At 39.8% G+C, this 24940-nt stretch overlaps 1 protein-coding gene across 1 annotated transcript in view; it reads right to left on the bottom strand.

The window, feature by feature from the left end:
- MBTPS2 (membrane bound transcription factor peptidase, site 2) overlaps positions 1 to 15319 on the bottom strand; it is a 36188-nt gene extending 20869 nt beyond the window's left edge. The window contains exons 1-5 of the mRNA XM_086767152.1: positions 15178 to 15319; positions 9871 to 10019; positions 8033 to 8171; positions 4367 to 4470; positions 2085 to 2212 (exon numbers count right to left, since the gene is read on the bottom strand). Coding sequence (XP_086623278.1) covers positions 2085 to 2212; positions 4367 to 4470; positions 8033 to 8171; positions 9871 to 10019; positions 15178 to 15252 — 595 coding nt within the window. The 5' untranslated portion in view covers positions 15253 to 15319. The remainder of the gene's footprint in view (positions 1 to 2084; positions 2213 to 4366; positions 4471 to 8032; positions 8172 to 9870; positions 10020 to 15177) is intronic.
- Between the last annotated feature and the right edge of the window lie 9621 nt (positions 15320 to 24940).

The following is a 24940-nucleotide window of genomic DNA, read 5'->3' on the forward strand; positions in this document are numbered from 1 at the left end:
CTGCTGAGTATACCATCAATTTCATTTTGCTAAAACAGCCTCATCCTTGGGTACCTCATTCTTTATATTTAAAAAGGGACACTTTACACAACCCTTAAAAGACCTTGAAATAATGTTTTAAAAATCTTTAACTCCTTTTTCTGTTAAAGGCAAGACAAAATGTTCTAAAAAGGATCCAAAAAAATATTTGAACTAATTATAAGAAAATGCTGCACAGAAGCACTTTTTATCTACTAGGCAAAGAATAAATGCTAAAAATATCACAAGTCTTACAAGAACGCTCATTCACTATTCTTGAACTTGTGATGCCATCTGCTGTACAACAAATATACTCTTTAATCTCCAGAGTATAGGTGGGCTAGAAAAGGAATATTTGGTGTCATTCTCTACTCTAGTTCTTTTGCTTAGCTGCCATACAAAAATCTGAAAGCATGTCTCTGTAAACTCAGATCTTCAGAACACTGAGAACAGGTTCATTCAACTGCTCTGACAATTAAGAAAAACTGAGTCAAGTTTATTGAATATCACATTTTATCATTATCAAATATCCAAGCTCTAAAATATACCTATCATTAGCTGTAAAAAAAATGTGTATATTTGTTATACCTGACAGATAACAAGCCATTGATGCTTACCAGACTTCCAACATGCTTGTTCCTACCTTGTATTTTCCTACTTCAGGTTTCTTAAGAAACCTGAAAAATTATTATAGACATTTGCTTGTCATCAAAAACATGCAAGCAATTATTTTCTATTACAGCTTATAATCTTATTTTTCTAGATGATTTCTCAGGAATGTATATAAGCAACCCATTTTGAAAATCAGTACGACTTCTCTTTCAGTGCTGTTCACAGTAGCTGGAAATTGAAATTGATTAATTTGAGAAATAGGGCTTCGTAAAAGTTAGCCTACTGCAGTGAATTATTTTGGTTCATGAGGGTATTTGGAACATAGATATATTTACTTACCTAACATTTATCATCATTTACTGATTTATGAAACTTGAAAATATGCTTTGCTAAAGGCTTCTGTGTGCCTAACCTAAACCCCTCCATATGATGTTTTAGTTACAATATTCAAGAAACAATGTTAATATCTAAACATTGCAACTGGTGGGCTGCTATCCAACTATCCTCTGCAACAGAAAATCATCAGTATCAACAAGTAAACCAAGATGCTAACTTTTCTATCTTTACTTTAGTAGTTTGTGAATCATCTTTGTCTCTAGAAATCAATACTACAAGTGGTTCAGGTAGCGTAACACAGTCTCAGTCTAACTTTCCACAGCAACAGGGCTCTACTTCCCAGTAGCCAGAGATTTCAAAAAAACACTAAATCAAAAACATTTGGAGGTTATTTGGAGCCATAAACTGTGCTTCTCTTTGGATGTTTGTGTTTTAGCCTTTATTTCCTCCTGATAGCAATATCAAAACACAGTGACCTGTATAATAACATAACTCACACATCACTGAAAGTCACTCACAATACTACAGAAAAAATCACATAATAGATTGCTCCTGTTGCAGAAAATGGCAGTGACTTGCTCAAGGGTGTTCACCTGTGACAGCAAGTCACATTCTCATATCATCAGTCTGCCGGCTGATGTGTGCTCCAAGATTTTGCTACTTAGGCCATACAACATGGAAAAAAAAAAATTAAAAAAAAAAAACACAAAGAAACTTCTGCATCTGAGCTGATGCGAGAGCTTTTTCTAATAAGAGAGGAAGGTCAAAAACCACATTTTTTTCCCCAACCACAAAACTGGAATTTCTTATGCACAACTATTCCGAATCAGATTTTGGATATAATAACATTTTTCATGACAGAAAAATCAGTACTCAGTTAAGCTCCCAGAAATTGACATCTCTTCTCCAGAAAACAGCATAATATGGACAGTAATGATCAAACGATTTTCCGGAATCGTAATTTAAGTTCAGAACAGAAGGATCACCTTTAGGTAAAGGGAAGCTTTTGTACTTCTTCATTTTAAATCTTCAATCCTCCATCAAAGATTCACAAATGATGCCTGTAGAATACGTAACTGTACTAAGCGAAGATTTAATAAAAAAGCACAAACTATTACCTGCACAAAATATCCTTAATTGCTGGACTGGAGATATCAGTTGCAAGTGGGTTGTGAAGAGGTCAACAAATGCTCCAGGATAGACAATGAAGATAAAAATCCCAAATCCATTAAATCGTACTTGTTCTCTTAAAAATAAAATAAAAATGGTGTTACTGCAAACAAACAAATGAAAAACTGAGAGATTCTACACGGCATATATATTTCTAACAATGAGAATAATTAAAATTATAAAACTAACTCATTTTTCATAATATGAATAATTGGAATTGTAATTAAACTAAAGGATGTTTTCTGCAGCAGTTACCACTTTTAAGCAGGACGCATTTGTGAGCCTGGTAAAAAACAGAGGATAAGTTTATGTTCTTTTCCATCTCCTGGTAACAGTAACACATAAAATACTTAAAAAAAAAAAAAAGCTACTTTTTCAAGTCAACATATATTTTAACATTTGGGGGAGTTTTTTTTTTAAGTAAAAAAATGGCAGCCTGTAGGATCTAGTTCCAAATTAACCTATGAAAAACTATCTGGAAGAAGTGATCACTTTCCTTTTAAAGAAACACTTATAGATTTCTGGAATGTATCACTTCTCTGTTTTTCCTACTTGAAATTTAGAGTAAAATGTAAACTAACAAAAATGAGGGAAATTACTTGTTTTCAATTTTTCAGATGACGAGGTTAAAAGGGCAAATGCTATTTAAATACATTAGCAGCTGACACTGTCATACAGATAATATATATATTTTTCAGAGGTTTTACAATTGCTTTTAAACGGCACTTTTAGGAATAACTACATAAAAGTTTTATGAAGCTAGAAATTCCATAAGGGACTTACAGAGGCATGACAATCATGTTCCAAAACAATTACATCCCAATTATTATTCCAAGACAATCATGTTCCGAGACAAACCAGGCCTTGATCAGCTAATCCTGTATCTTTACTGAGACAGTACACTGGGCATAGCATTTTATTCATTCACATTTATTTATTTATTATGCATTATACAACAAAAGAAGACATAGAATTATACTAAATTAATCAGGATGAAGGAATACATTAGTTCCCTGGAGTAAACTCATCAGACCTACCCATACTACCAATAGTAATAGGCAGTCTAATGCCTACGCATGATTTAATAACTTGGGTAGGCAGACACAGATGGAAGAAGAAAAAGGCTTTTTTGGCACAAGCCTTGATTAAGCTAAGGCTCAAATATTTTAAGCTCTTATAGTTCACAGCCGATACTATCTTGAACTGAAGTTGGCCAAAGTGTATTAGATTTCAGAGAGTCAAAGTGATTTGCCAGAATAATAAAATTTGCCCACAGCACAGCTATTTAGTGAAGTCTAAACCCTGAGGATTGACCCTAACAGCACTATAGACCCAACCTGTGCTAGAAGGGGGAAAAAAAAAACAAAAAAAAAACTCAAGGAGAAAGCAGCAGCAGCAGCAGCAATGCACATTGGACAAACTAATTTTTTCCCTGAAAATAGTTAGGAATCAATTTTTTGAAAAAAAAAAATAACCCAAATTTGAATATTCAGAGCCTTTGGTCCAGATCTTGAATGAAGTCATCACACCACTAAGGCATAAAAATCATTCATTCTCGTTAAAAAGAGCTCTATAGTTACCCCTGGCTTCTAGAAGAAATTTTTTACAATGAGGGTTGTGAATCCCTGGAAAAGGTTGCCCAGAGAGGTGGTGGATGCCCCATCCCTGGAAACATTCAAGGCCGGGTTGGACGGGGCTCTGAGCAACCTGATCTGGTTGGAGATGTCCCTGCTCCTTGCAGGGGGATTGGACCAGATGGCCTTTAAATGTCCCTTCCAACTCAAACTAGTTTATGATTTCACTATTTGACTGAGTTGCTGCCTGTTTGTATGCTAGTTCTCAAGCTATGTTTAAACAAATCAATTAAAAATCTATTTTAAAGTACCATTGTGCAGTAGCGCATGGGTCCGCTTCATGTGCCATAGCTGCAGAAATGCAATTGTGTGAAAAACAGGAACATTTAAAAGAAGTATTATTTTAAACCTGATGCAGCGTGGTATATTTCCAAAGCAGAACTCCTTTCTCATGATCTGTAGAACAGACACTGTATTAAAACTCTGTCCTAAATTGTATACCCTTCCAAACTTAAAATCTAAGGAAGCTATGAAATACAGAATAAACAGACTCTCTAGATAAACCGAAAAAGTGATAACAACATTCACCGGTAAGTAAACGCTCTGGAATATTAGGCTTTGTTGCCACACAGTAAGAGAAAAAGAATCTGTATTACCGAATAGCTGCCACCCCATGGCCAACTTCATGTATCACACCACTGATGAGGATCGCAGAGAAGAAATAGGTCAGCTGGCTGACAGGCAAATTTACACCAGGCACCTGTTGATGTGGACATGACAACGAAACAAAACACACTAGGAAATCAAGAGATACAAAGACAAATCCTTCTGCCCCTAAACTTGCTGTTCTGACTCAGCCTCTTCAGACCCACAACAGAACAGGGGTGGTCCTCATGCAGCACTATCAGTTTGTACCTCTTCTCCCAGTTTAGTCAACATATTTTAAAATATATTAAATATATATTCTTTTGTGAAAGGTTGAAAAGCTCTTCAGGTGCAAAAGCCTTCTCCTTGCCTACTTCTTATAGCCCTAACTGAATGTGTCCTACACTATATTAAGCTCACAAAATTTACAAAAATGTACACAGACTCCCACTCAAATAAGATAGGCTTGGCAATGGTGAGCATTAGTTTACAATTTCCTGCAGCCAGTCATGTAGCTATAGAAAAGATCCATCCTTCAAAAATAAATTTAAAATAAAATTTTATGGCACTTTGAGCCCTAAAAGATGAAAAAAAAAAAAAAAGCCTACAACTGGAACTGTCAGTCTTCCTTCTCTCTGCCTATCCAATCATGACACTATCCCAAATTTGTAAGATCAAAAGAGGGTAACTTTTTTTGTCTATTGTTCAAGTTCTGGCAGTCTACATATCGTAATTTTACCTTTAAAAAAAAAAGCACTTGAAATTAGTATATTATTTTAATTTATGTAAGACATAATACACAGGCCCCTGACATTCCTCCTGTTGCTGTGGATTGCCACCACTCCCCAAGTTCTTCATTGCACTAGTCATGAGACGCCAACTGCTTCCAGACAGGCTTCAAAGTGATCATGAGTCAAAGAAGGAGGAACCATCCCTTCTTTCCTCCTGATGGACTTTCCTCCTGCTTGGTTCCCATCCTCTCAGCAGCTGTGCTACAGTGGGATGATAAGGCCACTTCTGCTTCTTTCTCTGGGACAGTTCTCCTGTCTGCTCCACAGCTCTCCCTGTTTCAGGCAGAACACGTTCCACTACAATCACTAAGAGCTGATGTGATCACAACTTGAATCGCAATCCAGTGGCAGAAAAGAGATGCTATGGGCAAAAATTCCTAGCCTGTCTATAGGACTCTCCAGCAACTACCCTCCTGGGACACAAAAGGCTGCAGATCCAACTGAACAGATCCCACTTGATCCTACCTTCTTTCAGTCCTGAACATTCCTCAATTATATGCATTCATCTACCCATGCAGCAGGACTCTACAATAGGTTGGTGAGACAATCTACCTAAAATAAATCCTTCAAAAGACTCTGTTCAATAATGTTAAACTGAATCATTTCACAAATTCTGTACAGACTGTCATCATGACTAAGATATTTATATTAACTGGCACGACTACTGTACCTCACTGTATGAAGACAGCTGCTCTTCATTTGTTAAGTATCCATTGCTTGTATTACAGCATCAGCTCGTGGCACTAATGCATCAGTGAACCGGCGTTGCCAGTGGCTCTCTGCTCCGAGCACATGAGAGGACAGAGAGCAACAGCAAAAGCTGCCATCTTAATACCACCATGACTATAGCATGCTAAAACACAGCACTGGATGCTTTCAGACTTCACATCAAAGAAGCTAGTTTAAGACTCATCTAAAAGGGAAGCCAACTCTCATGAAGGGTTCTGAAATCAATAGCAGTAGTTTCTTAATATGCATTGTCATCTTACAGTTTACGGTCTTCTGGAAATGCCTTTAGTAAAAGATCTTTTGCTAGTAACTGATCTGCCTCTTCCCCACTTTATCAGAAGGCAAGCAACACAAGAGGGGGCAACTAAAGAAAAACAGCCCAGCTACCTACAGATAGGTATTTTTTTAAAAGTACAGGACCGAAAAAATGAGGAAGGGTATAAAAATCTTACTCAATAAAACATAAGCAGAACTAAATCTCCCCCTCTCCACAGACAAAGGGTAAAGGCTAAACAGATTTCTCGCACAGGCTAAAGTTGAGTTTAAAAAAAAAGTTGTTCGTTTTTAAAAACTAACTCAATCCCCTCCAGGCAGCAAATAAAAAACACAGAATCATAGAACAGTTAGAGTTGGAAGGGACCTTTAAAGGTCATCTAGTCCAGCCCCCCCTGCAGGAAGCAGGGATGTCTCCAACCAGATCAGGTTGCTCAGAGCCCCCTCCAACCTGGCCTTGAATGTTTCCAGGGATGGGGCATCCACCACCTCTCTGGGTAACCTGTTCCAGTGTTCCACTACCCTCATTGTAAAAAACTTCTTCCTTATATCTAGTCTAAATCTACCCTCTTTTAGTTTAAAACCATTACTCCTTGTCCTACTGGAACCGGCCCTACTAAAAACGTTTGTTCACTTCTTTCTTATAGGGACCCTTTAGGTACCGGAAGGCTGCAATAAGGTCTCCCTAGAGCATTCTCCAGGCTGAACAACAATAACTAATTTAATTTAAATTACAAGAGGTCCTCCTGACTTGTTCTTAGAACTCTTTGCAACCACATATGGGTCACTTTTGTGTGTCAACTTATACTAGCACATTCCCCTCAAAAAGAATACTGAAACTCTTTAAAGGCAGAATTATACAACTATGACCATTCAGAAATGAAAGAATAAGGTAGGAAAGAAAGAGAACCACAAGTCAGCTTATGAGAAGTAACCTTATCCTCATACATGACATTACATTATGCCTACACACTATATCTTGTTCAGTGCCAGTCTGTTCTTGGTTTTAATGCAGTGGTATTGCCCATAGGCACTCACTGAGGAATCAATTCCACACTGAAAGGTGAACATTATCCTAGATTTCTGCTTTCATAGTTCAAATTCACACTGGATTAATTCCAAAGGCTCGCCTTTACTCTGCGTGCCTCTATGTTATTTTGTCAAACGAGCAATGTATTGCAAATGACCACTTTACTCTGGTGTCACAAAAGTGGATAAACCCATACAAAGATCTCAGAAAATCAAGATGTAAGGGAGGCTTTTCTTACTCCAGAATGTAACAAACATGCTTAGGACAGACTCTTTTGGCACATAAATTAAAAATTGTCTGTCCCCTGTTCAACTTGTGCTCTACTGGATGCACAGATTGCCCACTCCTGTCTGCTTCTGGAGATAATTTGGGAGCAGCCTGTGGACCAGGTGACTGCAGTGGCAGTATCAGCAGTTCTCTCTCAGGTCTCATTGCCTGCTTTTGCCAACACATACTGCATTTGCTATATTCACCCTGCATGAGTCAAACAGACCCAAACCAACACACCAGTGTCTCTATACTGCACAGCTCAGAGAAGGCAAATTCTTAACTCTGTTTTGTATTCTTAGTACTATGATAATTTAGGGCTTTTCAAAATTACTATCCAGTTCTCACATCTGATAATTTTAAATAAAAGCTCTTCCACATGTTTGTCTTCATTTGTCTTCCCGTCTTTTACTACCTCCACTCCGCATTTTTAAGGCTGATAACAAACCAGAAAATTTTTATGTAGATGAGTATCAGGAGTTAGGTTATTCTTGCATGGGAGGATTTAAGCATCACATACCCCATTACGAAGCTGGTTAAGACCAATTTATAACTCTCAAATAAAGACCAGATGAGAGAACACTTACCACAACTTGCAGCATACGATCATTCTGGGCTTTCGGTGCCTCAGTGAGCATCTGTGTCAGTGTTTGCATCAGTGTCTTCCCGAGAAGAATAACAGAGCCAAACATGGCAACTATACCAAACAGCATTCCTACGCTGAACCTACAAAGAGAAGCAAATATTTTAGCAATGCATAGCTGCAAGAAGATAGGGTATATTGTCCAGATATGTAACTGCTTTAGCACACCCAACTCATAGGACGAAACTTATCTGATGCTACTACCATTCATGTATCAACAATGCAGTACAAAAATATTAGCTAAAGGAAGCTAATAACAATAATAACATTGAGTAATAACATAAAATATTTTCCTTGCTTAATAAATGTTTTATATCCAAACCACATTGTGATTAATTTTCAAATACTTTTATGTTGTTCTTACACATGCTAATTTTATTCAGTTACTCAATACATGTAACTTGCCATTAGCTATGAATATAAAAACATAACTAACAATGTATAATTTACTGTGTTGTACCACACCATCACATATTTAGAGACCTGGATCAAATGATGGGGTAGCATACATATTTATTTATATAAGCTTTTTCAATGGATTTTGCATCTTCCTCACAAACAATAAAAAGTGCTGAAGAACAATAAATGAGTCTCGGCCCTTTTTAAAGAACAACAATGAAAAGGTACAACTGCAAGACCAGATTAAAATCAACTATGTAGAACACATTGTTCTTCTCACCAAGTTATTCTTAATGAAAATCAGTGTTGAAAATTATTTCAATTTATATCAGTCCACGTCGTGATGAATTTTTACTCAACATTATTATTATTTTACACTGTCCAATAGTTAAAGGATGTGATAAATTTTATTTTCTAGCTAAAACACTTCAATTCACTACCAGTCCTTCTTCCTCTCACAAGAGCATAATTATTCTCTTACCATCCTTAATGGAGCTCACTGGGAATTAGTAGATTTATTTTAAGCAGCATGTACTTGTAATTTTAATTAAAGAGACTAGTGGAAACATTATACTGTAATAAACTATACACATTAAAAATTGTGATTGATACAGAACTATTTCAGACTGAAATAGTAAAATCATTACATATAAGAGAAACTAGCATGAAGCAGACCTCTCTTTTATTACTATCTCACTGAGAGCAGCAATACAGGAAATGAAAAGAAATTCAAATCTTACTCAATTTTATACTTTCAGAGCACATATAAAGGCAACTGAGCAATAATTTTCTAAACTAGTCCAGGAGCACTCATACTAACCACCCTGCTTATTTACCCGTTCCCAGTACCCTGTGCAATCTTAGCAGGGAAAGGCGCAGGCAGACAAAAGACAGAAGGTGAGCAATGTGCTTCTGAGCAGGGATAGCTGCTGAATGTCTGGACAATGATTGACAACAGGGACACAACTGTCTTTGAATACTCTGTAAACTCTAGTGACCAGGGAGAGAGCTCAGTGTACAGTAGTGGACAGATCTGGGGTATAACACGCTGCTTTCAGACATACTTCTGTATGCAGTATTACACGTAACAGCTGTATTCTTAAGAACTATGTGTAGTTCAAACCATAGGTAAAAATAGTTTACAGATTTCTAGTTTTTTAGTGTCTCAATATCCAACCTGTATTACACCTATGTTATTTTGTAGCAGAGGAGAAACACTTTTACTGGCACAGTACAACAATGGCAACCAGGCTAGTTTGGTTTTATCATCACCTAGTGAAATAACAGTGTCTACCCACTGCACTTTTAAGGCTGAAATGCACAGATGTGGCTAAGTTGTTGACACTGTATTTGACAGAAGGAAAAAAAATTCTGAATTTATACCATAAATACAGAAATCTGGGTTTCCATCTCCCCCAGTTGTAGAACTGGCGGTTGAAGAGAGCTGTTTGCCATCGCATGTGAAAAGGAGAGACGCTCAACCCGTATGTCAGCAGCCAGTCTTCATAAGATGCCTTCAAAGAGTTGGATGACTGCAAAACAGTGGAAAATTAGTTTAACTGAAAATAACTGGGAAGATTTTGCACTATGTGGCCAAGCAGTAAATGTGATCTGCTTATATAAAAAGGGATGTATAACTTCAGGTAAATGTCCTGTATATTACTTATATTTTGACATATAGGTAGGTATAATGTAATATGGACATGTAATAGGAAAAAGTTATGCTACCATTTTGATGTAAATTGCAACAATTCTAGGATTGCGAGAGAAATCAGGTATCCAGTGTTATTTGTCACACAAGATCTTACATCATCTTTCCTAGTGTTAAATCACTTTAGGAGTTTTTAACTGTCTGGTTAGAAGGCTAAAGACTGAACTTTTAATGCCATTTTTCAATGTGCTATTACATTCCAGTAAACATTTTTAAAAATATAACAAAACAAAACAAACAAAAAAAATGCTTCTTTTGGCTTCAGGTGAAAAAGCTGTTTCTAATATTAGTGAGATATGAATTAGTACTGTGGATACTCTTTAGTAAGGGTAAAAATTAGGTCTACTTTTCAAACACAAAGTCTATGCCTAAAGAGACTCTGAAATATTTTATCATACTAACAAAAAGCCAGAAGGAATTTAAAATTATCAACCTGTATTGCAACAGCGATTTCACTATGACAAATTCCTGGCATTTCAAGATACTGTTAGAATGCCTTCCTAGTAGTTCCAAGGATTTCTCTTTATGAGAAATGTGACCTATAACCTATGAAATTCATATGTATCTACAGCATTATCTCACATTACAGACCAATAGACATAGTTTTGCAATTGCTACTTTAGGGTGCTTGTTTTCTTAATAGGGTTTACTCAGGCTGCTTCATGGAAGCTAGTATCAGAAACCCAGCTGACGGAACGCTTTCCTTCGAGGTGAAAGAGGAACTTATAGCTCAGGAAAAGTGTACCAGAGCTTTGAGCCTTCTGACTTTGAGCAGTTCTCAAGGCAGGAGTGACTCTGACACAATCCAGACAAGTCTTCAGAGCTGTCTGACCTGTAGCATTGTTCCTGAGTTTTCCTATGAGCAGCAGCAGCACCTACTGTAGACATCAGGAATGCATCGTTCACAACAGGCTCCGCTTTCCTCCCTAAGAGGAACTTCACAAGTTTCTGGCTGTTGTCCGTGGTTCTTTAAACAAATTTAGAACTTGCCAAGTTCCACACATTCCTCCTGTCCTGCCACGGTGGTGCTGGGGATAAGGATCTCATCTTGCACAACTATATTCATGGCTTTTCTCATTTTGTTGAATTAAATAAATTTGAACACTAAAAATTTATTTTCCTAAGACACGAGACCCGTTTACCCAGGTCATTGCTCATTTATCACCTATTGGACCATGTATCCTTTCTGCCTATATATTCCTGTGTAATTTCCTCCTTCTTCATCCTACTGATCTCAGTCACATTTTTGTTCAGTCAGCTGAGGACACCTACAGAAATTTTCATTGTAATGTATTACCTAATCAACACTAGTCACTCCCCATCACACCACTAAGTTTAGCGCCAAAAACCTGATCAGCACTTGCAACTTTAATAGAAGAGACCACAAAGATGAGTACACTTTTACAAATAATAATACATAAGCTAAAGAAACAAAGAAAAAGACCTCCTCACATAATCTATCAGATAATTAAGAACAAAAATACGTATGACATTAAGTACCTCTGACATGAGAAACTGTCTTTTTGGGAACTAAGTAAACACATCCTATACAGTTCACACAGACTCAAAAAATACCCCAACCAACCACATGCTACTATAGTAAAGTTAATTGCATATATTGATTTGGCACTTTAAAAAGGTGTTCCTTTTATTACATGCAAAAAAACCACTTTTCCTCTAGAAAAGTCACAAATTTGTCCCTTCAAACTTGTTCCAACCACATCATAGCCCAACTGTAGCAGCAAGACATCAATAAATACGAAGTTTTCAATAAGAAATACGGGATTACTGACCATACATTTGCCAAATAGGGAAAAATATTAAAAGGCATCAAAACTCCTTTTCCTTTTGTGTTTTCCTCACAAGTTATGTAAATGGTATTATCGATTACTAAATGACCGCATCCCTTTGCAAAGTATATTAAAAAGCTCTGTGCAAACATTGCTCCTTCTGTCCTGAGTCCAGTAGGATCACATTACCATGTGCACCCTCACGCCCTGCTATGAGGTATGCTGGTATGCTATGCTTCATTTTAAACTTCCTTCACGCAGGCCTTGGCTCTGTTTCTTTAAGTTGAGTTCTAAGTGATCTTTGTTATACTAATTTTACTATAAAAACAATACCTCTTTTATTTATGCAACCTTCAAAGTAATGAACATCTGCTAAATACTCCAGGAGCTCCATAAATATCTGCCAGCAAGCAGGAGTCCTTAACATTCTTCTTTGCTGACAAAATCTGTTCAGGAGCTCTGAACCATTTCAATTTCCTGACCTTAAAAGCTGAAGGCTAACCTTGACTGAATGCATCTAATGCATCCTTTATGTCTCATAGCAGAAGGAAGGACAACCTTCTACCCTTTGCCCACTCCTGATTCTTCAGGCAGAATGAAATAGGATGATTTAGGATGCTGGGGAGCAGGCATTTAGGGGTCTGCCTGAGTGATTCCCTTTTGTAGGATCCAAGGAAACTTTTGTGGCAGTGGTTCAATGAAGAGCAACAAGAGGGACTTAAAGTTCCAAGTCCCAGCTTGATTCAGCCTATTTTTAGTTTGCCAGCACAAATGCATCTTGCAAGGTAACTCTAGCAATATATGTGAATTTATTTGTGCAAAAATGTGTTTATGCATACAGTTATGCCTTCTATATTGTAGACTTTCTAAAAGTCAGACAGCCTAACAAAATGTTTGAAATCTGAACAAAACCAGTAAGGGAACAAACTGAGCAAGAGACATGGCACACTGAACAAGTTTACAGAATAAATGTCAACTGTAACCTACAGCACACATCCTTCTCTTGCCAAAAATATCGACAGGATCACGCATGGAAAAGTACGCCTGTATTATTTTTCACTCACACTCTGTATGTCCCTTCAGTGTAATTAAATTGCAGGTGATTTGAGGTCTAAGCAGGGATGGCTTTTTGCTACAGTTGCTAGCAGCCTCAGGTTATGAATGTGGTGGGAGATTTACAGTACCAGCAATAAAACAAGCAACCCTGAGTTTCCTAACTATATGGTTATTTAATCCAAATTCTCTTTTGGTTCTGGTGCTCACAGTGAAACTTATCATTGAGATGTACATACAAGAGATCTACCACTAAGTTCACTAAAACCCAACAGCTCACATATACTTCCTGACGATTAATAATCTTTGTCAACTTTTAGTTAAAAGATCAAAGTTAAATTTTAACTCCTGAGCTCTCTTGCTCACTATAGCTTTCCAGGCATTCCCCCTTCTTTTTCAACATAAATCAGGCACTAAGTTGGCTCCAGACAATGTGGGTTTTTTTTCCTCCCTTACTGCCGCTAAGGTCTACCAGAGGTTCTAACAAGAAAAGCAGTGGCTATTCTTACTGACAAAAGAGAATGATTTTAAGGTCTAATGCTGAAAAGAGATCTTCAGAATCTCAGAGATACAAATGAGTCTCAGCATCGTGGCACAACAGGTCCGCTACCTGAATTCAGCTCTGGCTTTGCACTCATCAGACACAAAGTTACTGTCAAAAGAAAATCAGCCTGTTGGCTGACCTTTCGGGTGTGTCTTGGTGTGTCTCACTACAGTCAGGAGCATGTTTTTCTGTCATTCAGCCAATCTTCTAATGTTTTTCAAAACAACGCCAGGTTTGTTTCCAAATACCTAATAAAGACTTGATGTAATAAAATTTTGAAAATCTTCAGATAAGTTACTGTATTTTTTCCTGCCACTGTGTACAGACTAATATTTAGCAATTAATAGCTCTCATCATTTACTGAGCCACATTTGCTCTCCAACAATTAGCAGCAGGGGGAGCCACTCATTTTTCCAAGTTTTCTCATCACCTAACATTTCTTCCATTTCTTACTATAGTTTACAGGAGTGACAAAATGAGTGTTTTTTACTTTGACATTGCTAGGCCCTATCTGCACTTGGCTGGACAGATGCAGCTCCTGGACTCTCATGTCAACATCAGAAACCAATAAAATTACAGATCAAACCTTTCATTTCATTTTTTTGTCATATTTAACTAGTATACATCCTATTTAACATACACACTTTGCAATTTCACTCATGTCTCAGAAATCTACCTCTTGAGCTTTAAAAAAAGCCACTTAATGAAACTTGTGCAATGCACAAATGCCTCCCTAGATATAATGAATGATGTCTTGTTAGGGTATTTCTCTTTCAAATCTTCCTCTCTCCATCAGGAGGAAAAAGTTTATTTCTTTAAAAAGCAGTTGCATTGAGCTCTGTCTCAAGTTGGGTTTTTTTTCCAGTAAAGCTAAGGGGATTCAAAATTAAAAAAAAAAAAAAGTGCATTAGTTTTTATGTATAACTTTAGAAAAATCATTCTAAACAGTAAGGTCATTCTAAACTAAGGTTGCTTTTTCAAAGAGATAATAAAACTTCAAACTCCAGAAAGCACATTAAAGTGCCACAGAACTATTTAAACAGCCGGCTAAAAGCTGGCTTCCCTCACGTTTCACAGCCTCCGTCCTTTAAACTCGGACCCGAAATCTCTGCAGCCGGCGACGGGCGGAAGCACAGCACCACTGCTTCCCTGGCCGCCGCCGAGGCTGCCTGCAGGGCCCCGTTTTTTGGGAGGAGGAGGAGAGGAAGGAAGGCCTCAGCCGCCTGAGGCTGAGGGGTGCGGGGCGCGGAGGGGCAGGCACCACCCGGGGGCTGCCCGAGCCTCGCGCCGGCCGTTAAATTCGAGTGGCAGAGGGGCCGGGCGCTGCCAGCTCGGGCCTGCAGGCTCGGGCAGGGGAGCGGCACCTGGGCCGGCCTGTGAGGGAAGAGAAGGGGGAGTGGTGGCCAGCCTTGGTGTTTCGCAGGGCGGGCGCGGTGGGGCCCCGGTGGCGACTCCAGGCCCCGCCCGGGTTGGGGGGATGGGGCTGCCGGTGCCCTTTCTCCGGCCCCGGTGCGAGGCGTAAAGCGGCGCTCCTGCCCCGGCGTGCGCGGGGCCCAGGGCTCCCCCTTTGGCTCCGCGTCCACAGCCCTCACCTTGAGCAGCGTATCCGCCAGGTAGATGGCGCACCAGCCCCCCAGCACACAAACCACCACCGAGATCGGGATCATCGTTGCAGCCGAGGCGGTGGCGGCGGCGGCCGCCGTTCATACGGAGGAGGCCCCGGAACTAATTTTGTCCCGGAACCTTTCTCCATCAGCTATGGCTACCCGGTCGGACGGTTCCGGGCACCGCGTCGAGCGAGGGCAGGTGCCGGAGTGACGTCACAGCCCAGCGCGCAGGGGAACCGGAGGTCGTTACCGCGACCCTGGGGGGCTGCGCTTGCGCGGCGCGGCTGGAGCGGGTGGGTCGAGCGTGCTATTTGTGGCGAAAGGCGCCAAACAAGTCCTGAGTGGGTTCCTCCTCCTCTTACTAAATTTACCTCAGATATTTATGTGTCCGTACGTCGTGAAGAGGGGTAACGGCGTACACGCGCGGTCTTTTTATGTTCCTTGTTGAATGACAGAGGCAGTCGCAGGCGAGCCCCGCCCCCCCCCCCCCCGGTGGAGCTCACGGGCCGCTCCCTGTTAGGCCGCGGCAGGGCCCGTGGGGCTGCCGGTGGAAGAGCTGGAGACCTCTGGAGCGGCTGCGCTAAAAAGGATCAGGAAAAACACGCCGGAGAATAAAACTCATTCGCAGTGGTGGGATTGCAGTGGAGTGTTGAAGTGCTTTAGTGATGAGGGAGTAACAGGATTCCCTCTAACTCCTACCATTCTTTCAGAAATTCAACACTGAGTTCATGACAACGAAGTCATTTCTTGAGGCTCGTTGTAAGAGGGACTTTCAGGCAAGTGCTTTCCAGGCCACTGTGATTCTTTCCCATTCCGCTGTCACACTAATTCTCTGGTTTTATGCCTGTCTTGGTCTCTCCCACTCCTGGGCACGTTTTTCACTGCTACTGAAAGTCATATGTGCCGTGAGACCACTAATCTTAAGAGTTGATTTCTCAGGGACTTTCCGAGTTTAAAAACTGTCACTCAGAGCTTGAACACTGAGAGCAAACAAGCACAAACTTTGGCAGAGGTTAAGGGAAGGTATTTATTTGCCTACACAAGCTATGCAAATTGAGCTGCCCCTCCCTTCCATTCTGACGTGCGGAAAACAGACCCCACAATCTGTAAGATTGTAAAGTAGGTATGTTTATTCAGCGCTGGGCAGCATGGTGGGGGGGGGCGGGGGGGAAGTCCCCCCAAAACCGTACGCACCTGACGCGGCAACTCACTTGGAATTTATACAAGCAGGTGTTGCATATACATGAAGTTTCACAACACAGCTATGCATATGCATAACCTATCCCCGCTTCGTATTAAAATTAGTCCCAAGGGGTCATTTCCATAAACTCCTCCCATTTGCGTTTGCGCAGTGCCTCGTGGTGGTGCTCGTCGAGGGTCGTGGGGATGAAGATAGGTGACTCCTCTTCGTCACCGCTAGTAACCTTTTGTTCTCGCGCAGGCGCAGTTATATCTTGGCTTTTATTCAAGCTGTAGGGTCGGTTTTAGCTGGTTCTTGAAGGAGGCCCCTAGTCCTTATCAGGAACTGTCTTTTCATGAAGAATTGCAAAACTCCCCGTGAAAGATCTAGCAAATCGTTAAGCAAGTGATTCAAGCACTATTTATCACCTTAGTATTCACAGCAATAATTAATCAAGGCCATATCCACTAACATTTCTTTTAACCCCTTCTCTCATTTCTCCCATGAAAAGAGTCACTATTGTGTCTTCAGTTTTCTCATTGCTTCTAAAGATTTTTCAGGAATCAAGACAGCAGTAGTGGGAGAGCCTTCTGTCTGCGATTTCCAGTCCGCCTTTTCCTGTGTGCTCCAGATAAATTTTCCTTGGCCTTGGTTTGTTAGAAATTACTCAGAAGGACATTGCTCTCCTGAAAATGCTTGTTCCATCCGTCCTTCAGCTCTGATGTGTTAGTCTGTGGGTTCACAGATTGTTCTGTGGAAGAGCTGGGACTGCCATTAGGAGATAAGTTTGCAAAACCAACCACAGCCTGTCTTTTTCACACAGGAAGCTTGGTAGAAGTCGTGTTTTTAAAGAGATAGAGCCATGTCTCTCATTTGAATCAAAAAATGCATCAAGGCCTCCATTTGCTAGGATTTAAGTGGTTTTAATGCTGATTTTCAGTCACATTTTCAGATTTTTCAGCTCTTTCTTTGTTCCGTATATACTGCTGCTTCCTGTCCTTCCCAAAATGGGTGCTGCGAGCCTTCCTTATGCTACCAGCAGGAAAAACATCTCAGCTCTGAACTCCTTGGCTCTTTTCAGCTCCCTTTCTTTTCACTGATAACGTGGCATTGCTGAGGGGAAGTGGCAGTAAGGGGCTGTACCCTGGGAGATGGTTAGATCAGCAAGCAAGTAAGGGGAGACAGCCCTGGCCAGTCTCTCATTGTTGACCGTTGTAGAGGCAGAACGGGAAGTGAGAACTGGTAATGCATACCTGCTTACTCTTATTCTCCGTTTGGTGAATTTCTCTGTCTTTCATTTCAAGTCAGGGATGTTTTTCCCCCAAGTTTAGATTTTCCATCATCCTTAAAGCCCTGCCCTTGGTGGAAGCCGTTCATGTTAACAGAAGCCTTGTGAGAGCTTCAGAATTTCGTTGCAACATAAAAGCTGAAGAGTTACAGGAAATGTATCCAGCCCTGCATGCAATCAAATTTGAGTTTGTACACTGACATAGACAACTTTGAGATGTCCCCAGCATCAAAAGAAATCATAAACAGAGTCCCAGGATAATCACATCTGACTACGGCTTTTCTGCAGTGGTTCCCAGACTAGCAAGTTCGATTGCGAATCATTGAGAAATGATACAAATATGGTGAATTCTACACCTTATTGTTTAAAAACTCAAGTTATTCTATATACCAGCGTACATTTAATATAAATATACAAAATTTATTCTAGCAGTCTTTGGAAGCTGTAGAGGGCAATCATATTCAAATAGTTAAGAACATGAGTACTTTTACTAGCAGCGTAGCCTCACTGAAATCAAGCATAGTAAAATGAGTGTGTTTAAATGATCTAGTTGATAAAGAGCTTTTGTAACATTATTATATTTTTCTTCTATGCTAACTTAATACATTGTATAAAATACAGACCTGAGTTTTATTGAGCTGGCATAGAAATTGGCAATGCAAATAAAAAGGGAGTGCAACTAGAATATAGAGTCTATATTTTACTGCTGGAAAGTTTATCACATGAAAACAAACAAAAATGAGAATTTTCTAGAATGTGGAAGACCAATATTCTGAGTGAACTGCCAGCCCCACAGTTTTTACTTGCGTAACTCGAGCGGGTATTTTGCCCCTGGCAGAAAGGCAGAGTTAGTCCTTGCTCTCATGGAATGAAGCTGCTGCACACTGTGAAGTGTTTCAGGGAGATTGCACACTGCATTTTGAAAGTTAAGGTATTCAGAATTAAAGATTTCCACTTTAAAATGGTTCCAGAGGTAGTACAGATGTCGATACACTTTTTACCACTGCTTAGTTTTCTTTACAGCCAGATATTAAGCTAAAGTAGTGACTAAAGCAAAATGCCGTGCAGTAATCAGGCTGGTGCACAATATCCGTACGCTGGTACGAAGCAATGCAACAGAGTTTTAGAAGTCACAGCTGCGGTGCACATTAATGGGAGGGCATGGGTGGACCTCAAAAGGGCAAGTATGAAAGAATGTTAGAAAAGGATCTGTATCAGTCATCATGCAAGAGTATCCATGCAAAAACTCTTTAGAAAAAGAATAATCTCTTAAGCATAATAATACAGATTAAATGTAATGTGGCACGTAAATACCAAACAGAATGTGTTAATAATACATTAATTAAGATATTATCAAATTCATTTAGTGGCTTAGTATCATAGGCATCTTTTTCTATACATAGTAAATGTATTTATCTTAAAATTAATTATCAACATATCTACTAATTAATCTCTTCAACTTTGATCTATTATTGAAGTAGATATACAATTATTCAGGTATTAGCATAGAAGACACATTGCAAAATGTAAGTAAAACCAGTCTTAACACTTTCAAAAGCTCTGATGTTAGAGGGATTTGCAGGGCTTCAGGGAAATTGTACGTGCTCACAGGTCATTACAGGCTCAGACCTAAAACCAGCTAAGATGTGGATTTTGGCACGGGGAGGTTGTAAATTTTGCCAGTTTGAAGACAATACAATCAGAACATAACTTGGTTGGATATGTATTTGAGCCTTGAAGAGAGGAAATGGGTTTTTAGGTGTCTTCTGAGTAGTATTTGTTACTAGCTTGCAGAGTATTGATCTAAACAGATGAAAGGAAGACTGGAATAAAACATGATTGTGCAAACATTTATGTTGCAGCATAACTTGAAATGAAGGGATACTTTCATGCAGTAGAATCATAGAATGGTTTGGATTGGAAAGGACCTTAAAGGCCATCTAGTCCAGCCGCCCTGCAAGAAACAGTGACATCTCCAATTAGATTAGGGTGCTCAGAGCCCCGTCTATCCTGGCCTTGAATGTTTTCAGGAACGGGGCATCTGCCATCTCTCTAGGCAACCTGTTCCAGTGTTCACCACCCTCATCATAAAAAAGTTTCTTCCTAATACCTAGTCTGAATCTACTCTCTTTTTGTTTAAAGCCATTACACCTTGTCCAACCACAACAGACCCTACTAAAAAGTCTGTCCCTATCTTTCTTGTAAGACCTCTTATAAGTACTGAAAGGCCACAATAAGGTTTCCCGGGAGCCTCCTCTTCTCCAGGCTGAACAATCCCAACTCTCTCAGCCTGTCTTCATAGGAGAGGTGCTCCAGCACTCTGATAATTTTTGTGGCCTCCTCTGGAATCATTTCAACAGATCCACATCCTTCTTATGTTGGGGGCTCCAGAGCTGGACGCAGTACTCCAGATGGGGTCTCAGGAGAGCAGAGCAGAGGGGCAGAATCCCCTCCCTCGACCTGCTGGTCACACTTCTTTTGATGCAGCCCGGGATACAGTTGGCCTTCTGGTCTGCGAGCGCACATTGCTGGCCCATGTCCAGCTTTTCATCCACCAGTACCCTGAAGTCATTCTTGGTAGGGCTACTCTCAACCCCTACATCTCCCAGCCTCTATTGATACCAAGAATTGCCTCAACCCATGTGCAGGACCTTGCACTTGGCCTTGTTGAACCTCACAAGGTTTGCATGGGCTTACTTCTCAAGCTTGTCCAGCTCCCTCTGGATGGCATCCTGTCCCTCAGGCATGTTAACCGCACCATTCAGCTTGGTGTCGTCAGCAAACTTGCTGAGGGTGCACTTAATCCCACTGTCTATGTCATTGATGAAGATATTAAACCGTACTGGTTCCAGTACGGACCCCTGAGGGACACTTGTCATTGGTCTCCATTGGGATATTGAGCCGTTGACCCCTACACTTTGGATGTGACCATTCAACCACTTCCTGATCCACTGAACTGTCCTTCCATCAAATCCGTATCTCTCCAATTTAGAGAGAAGGATGTTGTGGGGCATCCTGTTAAAGGCCTTGCAGAAGTCCAGATAGATGACATTCGTAGATCTTCCCTTGTCCGCTAATGTTCTCACTCCATCATAGAAGGCCACTCAGTTGGTCAGGCAAAACTTGCCCTTGGTGAAGTCATGCCGGCTGTCTCAAATCACCTCCCTGTTCTCCATGTGCCTTAGTGTAGCTTCTAGGAGAATCTGTTCCGTGATCTTTCCAGGCATAGAGGTGAGTTCCCTCAGCTGCTCCTCATAAGATGTGTTCTCTAGGCCCTTCACCAGCTTTGTTGTTCTTCTTTGGACGCACTCCAGCACCTCAGTGTCTTGTAGTGAGGAGCCCCAAACTGAAGACAGTATTTGAGGTGTGGCCTCACAAATGCCAAGTACCGGGGGATGATCACTTCCTTAGTCTTGCTGGCCACACTATTTCTGATAAAGCCAGGATGCTGTTGGCCTTGGCCACCTAGGCACACTGCTAGCTCATGTTCAGCCAGCTGTCAACCAGCACCCTGAGGTCGTTTTTCACCAGGCAGCTTTCCAGCCACTCTTCCCCAAGCCTGTAGCGTTGCATGGGGTTGTTGTGACCCAAGTGCAGGACCCAGCACTTGGCCTTGTTGAATCTCATACAAGGATGCATGAAAGAAGAAATAGATGGGTAATGATTAAGTAGATGGTCCATTTAAGCACTTATGCAGGCTAGGAGATTGCTTCTGGAGGGAATAAAAAGATCAGAGCAAAGAAGAAATCTGAGACACAAGAGAACTGCAGAGACTGGCATGCTACAGAAATGTATATAGCATTGACTGTAAATGTTTCAAGGACAAATATGTTTTCTTTTACCTTACTACTGTTATTATGTAAAAATTTTAGCATATGGGAGAAATTCAGGTAATGGAAATTATGGAGATGTATAATGTGTCTTATGTATGTAAGAAAAGAAAAAAAACTTTGATCCTTGCTGTGCCTAGAAAACAGAAGAGCAGAATGTTCTGAATGTTATGCAATTTTCTTCAGTTTTTTAATGTTCCAATTACAGTACAAAACAGTCTTGCTTTATTTAAATAGGAATTAGGTCAAAGTATTTTGTTAGGGTTCAGGATTTGTTTGCAGTATTTAACCTGATTACCAAAAATACATACTGAAAACATGAGATTTTGACTCCTGAAACAAAATAAATTTGTTCTTAAGTCACTGTTCATATGAACAATGTAAGTAAAGAAAAAGTACAAGTGTTCATAGAAACGTGCCTCTACTAAGCTAATCTGCTACAGAGTAGTTGTACATGCTTTTTCAGCATTTGTTAATTGCTGGTGCTGATGTATAACAAAAAAAAATACAAGATTTTCTTAATTGCTATCAATTTTCAGCATTTAGCTGTCTGTCGTAATTGTGTTAGGTACTTCGTGATTGGAATTACGTCTAAGAAAAGGTCCTCCAAAGCTGTTGCACTCCAAGGAGAAATGGGTGTCAGACTGTAAAGAAAAACAAAGGAAAAGGATAAACTTGAGACGTGTGGCTCGAATATTATTTTACAATCCAGTTCTGTAAGAACATTAGTTTGGAGCTTCAGCTACTCATTTTAGCTGACAGTCTTGCTTGCTAACCTGTTGTGCTTTGCCTCCTCTGCAATCGTTTAGAAGTTATAGGTGAGAAAAAGCATGGAATATCTGCTGCAGAGTAGTTATTCAGCATTAGCTCCTATGTTGGTATCCCTTTACAACTTTGAGTGTCTGTCCTTTAAAATGAGTTTACCTAAACTGCAGAAAAAAAAAAGATTCTGTAAGTGATGGAGGAGAGCACATAAGGGAAGCTAATGCCAAACAGTTATTGTGCCTTTTTTGTTTGTTTGTTTTAGATTACCTTTGGAATCCCTATGGACACAATCTCCTATTCCACTGCAGAATGCAAAATAAATATAGGATAGTTTCAGTCTCACAGATGTTGTTTCATGCTCACTGTAACCTGAAGTAAATGCACATGGTAGCATTAGACTTATCAGGTTTGAACCCCGAAAGCTGTAGAATAGCCTTGAACTCTAGGGAAAGAAGCACGCTTTGCTTAAGTCAAAGTGGGATAACACTTTGGAAAAGACAAAGTAGTTTGTAGTTCATTGTTTAGCAGACTGTTAAAGCTGTAGCACTTCTATTCACCCATGCACATATGGTACGTAGCTGTTCTGAATAATAGGAACCTCTTGCACAGGACAAACTGATGAGTATATCACCATAGCTGTCCACCTCAACTGTACAAATGGTTGAAGTAGCTCCTGAATTGCTTCATCATACAGCACAGCACTCAGTTAAACCAGCGCTGATTTTGTTCTGCCTCAAGGACCAGGCGGTAAGGAGCTGCTTCGTGATCACATAGCCCTCCACACGGCTGATAAACTGTAATTTCGACCGGTGTCCCAGTACTGCAAATCCCCTCTGCCCTTAGTCAGAGGACCTGTGAACTACCCATGACAAAACAATGGTTTTGCCTTGCAGAGATCAGTTTATGTCAGGAACGTGAGCCAAGAACATCTCCTTTTTTTTTTCCTAATTAAAAAAAAAAAATCATCAATTTGCGAGTTGGCTGCAATAAAGCTGTGAACATATTCATGGATACTGTAGTCGGAGTATAAAGATTATGGCCTAGCACCTCACTGATAGTTGTCAGGCACAGGAAACCCAGAGCAGCCTGCTGTTCTCAAAAATAATTTCCAGGATAGATGATTTTGAAGCACCACCTTTAGCTCCAGTTCTTGAGAACTGAACCGTACTTCAAAGGGCTACCCTCTATGTGCAGAGCCTGATGTGATTGAATGAAGCAGCTTAATATTTACAGTTTCTTTTTTCAGGTTTGTTATTATGCTTGGATAGAAGATATTGCAAGTCCACAACCCTACCTCATATGGCTGTAAAGTAAGATATGAAGATTTTAAAAACTTCTTTGTGTAATTCCTAAGAGAAAATGTTTATACTGTTTTTAACACTTGAGATTTGATATTGTTTTGGGAAATATCTTTTAGAAATTAGCAGCTGGAGGACTTTACTGGTCTTCCTGTGGCAACAAACACTGATTTCTTTTTGCAATTTCTTTCTGAACAGGTACAATATTTGTATCACAGGTGACCACAGATGATTCAAAAATGTTCCTGTAGCAGATCTGATTCAATAAAAGTAACATTTGATATAGATCATGTTTGACTATTTGATAGATGGGTATGACTAGTAGACTTATTCATATCTTCACCATGGAAAGCATTCATTCTTAATTGTCTTATTTTTTTAGAATGTTAGAGGTGTGAAAAGCTAAGGATTTTTTCCTCATGACTCATAGGAACTAAGATAAGTGTCCTGATATTGATTCAAACTTTAAAAATCTTCACACCCACATTTTATCAATCTTCATCTTTTATTTTCTGTTCAGGAGAAACAAACCAAAGATAGCAACTGATCAATCACATATGATTCAGCAAGTTGGTGCAGTTGTCCTTGAATTTGGTCATTTGTTATCTAACGGCATTCATTTCTTTACAATGTCCTTGATATTCTGCTTCCTCCAGCCTGTTGCCTGATCACCCTTGTTCTGGGTCCATCTTTTCACTTCTATTTTTCATGAGATTTCTCCTGTCCCAACCATGTCTTCATTCCTCTTAATATGCCATTTACATGAGGAATCATCAGAAATTAGACTTTGTTCTCTTTGTTAGACTGCGGATGATTGCTCTACTTAAGTCTACTACATTTGCTCTCACAGCGGGATCATATCTGTGTGTGAGCTCATTACATGCACAGCTGCAATTTTATTTCATGCTTTATTACAAGAGATAAGTACATTGCTTTGTGTGATGCTGAGTCTCCAGGTCTTCTGGTATATCTGTACCTAGTTCTCGTACATCTTTGGGTCAGATGGGTACAACGGCAAAATTCCTTACTGTACATCACATGAGGTCTTAATCTGACCAATTGAAGACAAGAGCTAATAGTGTTCAGCAGATGTAATCAACTGACAGGGATGGCCTTCATCAAAATAAATCTCTTATGGAATTGAAAAAGATAGTAGATGCCTATTTGAATTATCCTGATTTGTGAAAATGATGAGTAGTCTTTCTGTTCAAAATTTCACCAATGATTCAGTCAGTTCCTATTTTGTCAAACTTGTTTGCCTAGAACAGTATCAGATGGTGCAATGTCACATCTTTTGTTTCTTTTCCAAACGATGCTGAATCATTATAGTAAACAGGATGTTTACAAAATCAGCATATCATTTAAAATTCATGTTCACTTTAAAATC

Source organism: Chlamydotis macqueenii, chromosome 1 (genome assembly GCF_036417535.1).
Source record: "Chlamydotis macqueenii isolate bChlMac1 chromosome 1, bChlMac1.mat, whole genome shotgun sequence".
Classification (NCBI taxonomy): domain Eukaryota; kingdom Metazoa; phylum Chordata; class Aves; order Otidiformes; family Otididae; genus Chlamydotis; species Chlamydotis macqueenii.